This window comes from Rutidosis leptorrhynchoides, chromosome 6 (assembly GCF_046630445.1).
Source record: "Rutidosis leptorrhynchoides isolate AG116_Rl617_1_P2 chromosome 6, CSIRO_AGI_Rlap_v1, whole genome shotgun sequence".
Taxonomy (NCBI): Eukaryota; Viridiplantae; Streptophyta; class Magnoliopsida; order Asterales; family Asteraceae; genus Rutidosis; species Rutidosis leptorrhynchoides.
Window position 1 is genome coordinate 408,548,215 of NC_092338.1, and position 6,021 is coordinate 408,554,235.

General features: G+C 33.8%; 1 protein-coding gene across 1 annotated transcript; it reads right to left on the minus strand.

Moving 5' to 3' along the window:
* Nucleotides 1–2,780: 2,780 nt before the first annotated feature.
* LOC139855595 (probable E3 ubiquitin-protein ligase RHA4A) lies at nt 2,781–5,726 on the minus strand. Its single transcript, XM_071844834.1, has 3 exons — nt 5,331–5,726; nt 4,918–5,003; nt 2,781–3,479 (listed from the first exon to the last, which is right to left on the minus strand). Exons 1-3 carry the CDS (start codon nt 5,553–5,555, stop codon nt 3,119–3,121), a joined length of 672 nt encoding a protein of 223 aa, XP_071700935.1. The 5' UTR covers nt 5,556–5,726; the 3' UTR covers nt 2,781–3,118.
* Between the last annotated feature and the right edge of the window lie 295 nt (nt 5,727–6,021).

Here is a 6,021-nt window from a genome sequence, read left to right on the forward strand (position 1 = left end):
AAATTTAATCATTTTTTTAAAATGTTAAATTAACCGACCATTAATAGAAAATAAACCCGACATTTTTACCAGTTATGTTTTACAACTTTCTTTTACTTCATTTTTTCCTTCCTTTTTAATTTCTTTAACTTTTTTTTACCATTATACCCGATCGTTAACCGTGTTTTTAAAACGTTTAATTAACCAACGGATAAACGACGAAAACAACACCGCAGCGAAGCGCGGGTTCTTAATCCTAGTTTTAAGCATTTTAAGAAATGGACACTCGAAACGTAGTCTATTTGACGCCGCCTCAGTGTCTATTTCAGTGTCGATTTTTCAGTATCAACAATGGACATTGTGAATCAAGGTGTCCATTTTATTTTATTTTTTCTTCTTACTTAATCCATTTTCTTATTATTTCATATCATGTTTTCTCTCACCAAAATTTTGAAAAATGAACAACGAACCACACCTCAACTTTATCAATTTCAATGTCTTTTCACACCGAAATACACCTTCACGACACCACGTGCTCTACGAAAATATGTGGTTTATCCAAAACTACTAATATAGTCCCCGACATGAATCAGGGGCGGAGCCAGAAATTTTTATCATTGAGGTCACAAAAGAATATCCGAGCAACAAAGTTTTAATTGATAAGCTATGATTTTACAAGCTTCTAGAAAACATCTATCAACCGTTGCGGTTGTAATGGTAAAATGAAAAGAAAACTTTATTAGCTGGTAGATATAACGATATGAAAATTTTTCAATTTTAACCTTTATTTTAGCAAGGACGTCAATCCCTTTAAGTTAACAAATCTTTATCTTAATATATACTCCGTAATACAAAATAAACATGATATAAACTAAACTAAACTAAACATAAAACCTGAAATTTAATAAACAGTTTAAATATTAATAAACAATAACACAATATATGATGAATAAAATCTTATTAAAAGATACCGTGAGTTAACTTCAAAATTACAAGTTTAATGTACTATTTTTTGCAAATTAATTGACTCTTCAAAAATACCTGCAATTAAAAAACTTAAATAAAAACGTATGTAATTGTACGGTTTTGTGCTATATATTATTAATATTAATTTGGGATAAAAAGAAAATTAAATGAGCATCTTAAATACTCCGTAGCAACTTTTTATTGTCAATTGAAAATAAAAGGATTAGTTGTTTCTTTTTGATTATTGTGATCCAATTCAAAACTCATTTTAAACTAAGTCATGGTTCAGTGACACGTGACACATTTGACTCAAACTATTTGTCATACTCGTTTTATGGATTGCTAACTAATTAAAACTGAGCTTAAAGGATACAAATTATTGGGCTGGTGTATTTTTGATGGGGTCACTTATTAAAGTCCAGACAACAAACGAGTGTATAGACTTTTAACTAGTATGTTTCTGAAATGTTGAGTGGGGTCACGGGCCCCAAGTACACATAACATAGCTCCGCCCCTGACATGAATAGTCCCCATGAACACACACCATGTATAGTGCTTAACAATTTACGTGGTTTGCCCTATAAATACGCACTATGCACCGCACACGGTGCGTGCAAGTCCGTGTGTGGTGCGTAATGCTTTGGTCGTTACTCTTTTTACTGGCTACGATCATGCATCCTCGCAACTCTCACCACGGAACGTGCTCCACGCATTGTGTGTGTTGGCAGTGGCGAGGCTAGGCGTTGAGGAGTGGGGTCCCATGACCCCACTGGTTTTTAATTTTTTTTTTTACGAAGTACTCTTCAAATCGTACAAAATCGTACATGACACTACTAAATTTTACTACAAGACCCCGTATATTTTTAAGATCTGTAGTTTTTTAGAGGTAAACAACTGATAAAGTACTCGTCAAAAATAATTAGTTGTGGAAAAAAAATTCGGGACCCCGCTGAGTTTTATCCTGGATTCGCCACTGTGTGTTGGTCTGTGTGTTGCGGTAAGTCAATGACTGAGGAACTGCGCACAGACTTGCACGCAGTTTGCGTGGTGCGTGTTTATAGAGCATTTTGACAATTACAATTATTCGTAAGCATACTGGCAAAAGGTTTGGACTGGCGGAGAAACCCTGACCCCGTGTGCCTTCGGCACCCATACCGCCCACCCCGTAAGGGCTAAGTATGCCCGGTAAAATACCTCCCCCCAATACCCAACAATTGCGTGCAAGCCGAGATTCGAACCTGCGCCCCACTATTGGCAAGGGGATAACAACTGCGGGCCCGGGGATCATAAGCAACGGGTACCACTGAAGCACTGCTTCATTGGTAATTCGTAAGCATACTGTTAAACACTTTGCAATTAAGTGGGTTTTGACAAATTTCTCTTATATAATTAAATTGATAATCCAATTAGATTTTTTGCTCAAAAGACATTATAGTTTCTTCTCTAGAGAACTCACTGACGGCACGGAGTCACCATCGTTTCAATTTTGGTCGTTCTTGGTATTCTAACATATTCAACCGTTCGGCATCAAAAAGCGACTGGGAGACAAGCGAGTGTTTATTCTTCATCTTCAACACTAATTTTTCTAGTCTCAGCAACCTTCTTTGGATTTAATCAGGTAATTTTTGTACTTAAATAATTTAGGGTTTGCAAAATCTTTGTTGAAATCAACTTGTAGAGTGTAGGCGTGAGCTTGTGGTGTTAAAGTTAACTTGTGTATTTGTCTAATTGTGTTTATGTTTGAATTTTGTTGATGGTTCAGAATGAACCTTCAACTTTCATATACTTACCCGCTTCTTGGAATAACAGTTAACAGGCAATAACTGTCTCTGTTATGATCATATATCAGTACATTGATGATAAAAAAAAAAATTCAAATACAAGATACAAAGATTTAGATCACCATATTTGTTTGCAATATCCTATTCGATCAACTCTGTGTCGAATTAATATTCGACTATGCATCACCTAGATTTATTCGTAACGGCCTGTTAAGGGCCCCTTCAATCACCCATGCATGTTACCATCAAAATCATTGTCATTTTTTTCACATTTTTCGTACGGTCACAAAGCGAAGTATCTCAATATAAGTTGTCCATGATAAAACTAACAATAAGTTTAATAATATATTAAGTGGATGCTATTGACACTGAGCATGTACAACCACATAAAGTCAACTAGGTGCAGCATTACTTGTGTCATTTGAAATTGGGGAGACTCTCAAACAGTTACTAGTAATAGTACTAGTATTATTATCAACAACAGTTGTTCTGCTAGTGCTTTCATGTGTTGTAGATGTTATACTTTGGGTTGGTGGGCCATCACCACTGAAATGAATATTGGGCTGAACTGGTGGTGGGCCTAAGGGTAGTGATAGTGGGCCTACTGCTAAAAAAACACAACATCTACAGAGTGGACAAGTGGAGTTGGATTGAAGCCAATGGTGAAGACATTCCTTGTGGAAAACATGCTTGCATGATGGTACTTGGATCAACTCTTCATTCATCTCAAATTCACCAAGACAGACACAACATCTGCCATATTTATCATATATCAATACTATAAAGTTAGTAGAAAATCTTAAAACATTCTGCATACTTTGACTAAGATGGTGGTTGAGGCCATGAGATCCTTGTAAAAGGTCTCATGTTTAAATCTTGTAGTGACACTAGGGGAGTGTTTGAAAAGGGTCATGCATTAATCCGGTTAGACGCCTAAGCCAAAATAAACATACTCACCCTACTCACCCCGGGTAACCCGAACGAGGAGAACCTCATCAGAGTATTTAATTTCTTGTTAAAAATATTTTAATCACCTCAACCAATATAAACCGACCTATTCACTATTGTTTTTTTGACTTTATATATTGCCCATATTGGCATATTTCACTTTCATAATTAAATTATATATTATATTATATATTGTATATAAAATATAAATATAAATATAATATAAATAATATAATGATAGTGATTGCGAGCATATGTACCCTAGCCCCTGAAGATGAATGGCACTCTGGCACATATATTAGATTCTACTTTAGTTTTATGAACATCATTCATCATCAGAAAATAATAATAATTCCATTTACATTCGCACGTACTTTTGAGATAAAAGAAAGGCTATTAATTAGAATTCTATGTTCTAATAGAATAATATATGGGTAAATCTACATCACTGAATATAAAATAAAATAATAGTATTATTTATGTCGTTTCATAGTTCGGTTGCGTTTGATAAAACTTAACGTTTTAGCGCTAAATGGTTCATAATCTGAATGATTTGAAGTCTTTAAATAAACTTGGTTCTGAATGAAAATAAGTTGTTTAATAATTATTTTGAATGAAGGATATAAACTAGTTAAAGTTACTTCAGCGGTGGAACTTGAACCCGACTACAGAGTAGGCGAGTCTAAAAATTTAATAAAGTATTCATTGTCAGCAGGGGCAAACACTAAAAAAAACTTTATTTTTTGGTAAAAAAAAAAAAATTAGTGTAAATTTTTTTTTCCCGTTAAATCCAGGGGGGACGGGCACCCCCTTTGGAATACCTTATGTTCTGCCCCTGAGTTACTTTATTAACGTGTTAAATGAATAAAAAATTCAATATAATTGTTTGTTAAGTGTCTTGGATATGATTTGAGGAGGATATTACAGAAAATTCAGGTGCTTAATAGTTAAGAGAGTAGTTCAACTCTAAATGGTTCAGCACTGAATGCTGAACCATTCAACATCATATATCATTCAGAGGTATTGAACCATTTAATTAAAATGTAAACAAACACACCTTTCATTTATTGTTATGTTGTTATGTAGTATGACATACTTAGTGTAACCAATATATTTTGTCACATTTCAATGATATACTATATAATAATACAGTAATATTGGTGTATCAATATTAAGTATTTTATTTAATTAGACATACAACATACAATAAAGCATGTTAGTTAACTACTCGTAGTAAGCTTACACTGAATCCTTTGCTTTTAAATATTCATCAAACACAACCTTTGGGAGCTTATCCTTGAGACCGCCTTTCAATCCCATTACATGAGGCTGTCAATCATGATCATAAACATAAAATTAGCATGTGACATTACTATTTAAATCAAGTAAAAGCCATGTTAGGCATATAATCAAGGATATGATTGAATTAATTTCTTGTAGAACTACCAAGCTTGTAAAATGTATATTTTTACTCTGATCTAACTGAATTATCTCATGATCATTTGCGTGTTACACTAGGAAGTACTACTAGTGAACTACCTAAATTGTCTTCTATTGAAACAAAATTCACCAAGTTTTTTCAAAAGATCAATTTCATCATAGAAAACAGAACATATTACAAACTATATATGATCATTTTCACATATGATTCATTACCATGGGGAGAAATGAAGTAGCATAATTGAAAGTAGAAGTTGGAGGTGTTGGTGGAGCAGTAGAGAGAGCATAAGCCCTTCTTTTGAGATAAAACAAGTAGAACAAAAGGAAAAGTATGATTGAAAACAGGATTGGAATTGAGAATATAAAAGCTTGATAAACTCTAATTTGAAGTGCATGAGAGTACGGATGATAGTCGATGGTTGGTGTTTCAGGAACACTCATTTTTCGCTCTCGAAACCAAAAACCAGACTTAAAAAGGTAACATACAAAGCCTACTTCAATAGAAACCAAACATCAAGAAAGCCATGCCCTTTATATGTTATGAGAATCTGACTACTTGATCACATAAAGTAAGTCATGTTTTGTACGGAGTTTATTTGTTTTTTATAATTGTATATTAGCAAGTGGTGATGGGTTGAGATGGGAATGAGGCTATGATATTTATTAGGTTGGGAAAAAGGTTCTCATTGACAATGAAAAGTAATCGCTTTTTTAGACGAATATAAAAAAAGAAATTAACAATGAAAAGTTTGGTGTTAAAGAAGCAATGCAAATAAGGTTTCGAGGACAAAATATATTGGAACCCAACTTTATTTCTTAGGTTGCACCATAAGGATAATGTTTTCCCTATTCAAATTCCTTGGGAGGTGGCATGTTAACTCAAAATTACCAACGAAGCATTGCTTCA

Excerpts from the sequence above, each read along its gene's own strand:
- LOC139855595 (XM_071844834.1), bottom strand. The coding sequence starts at position 5,555 with ATGAGTGTTCCTGAAACACCAACCATCGACTATCATCCGTACTCTCAT. Across the intron at positions 5,004-5,330 it reads CTACTTCATTTCTCCCCATG|CCTCATGTAATGGGATTGAA; the intron begins GTAATGAATCAT and ends CATGATTGACAG. Across the intron at positions 3,480-4,917 it reads TTAAAAGCAAAGGATTCAGT|ATGTTGTGTCTGTCTTGGTG; the intron begins GTAAGCTTACTA and ends TAAATATGGCAG.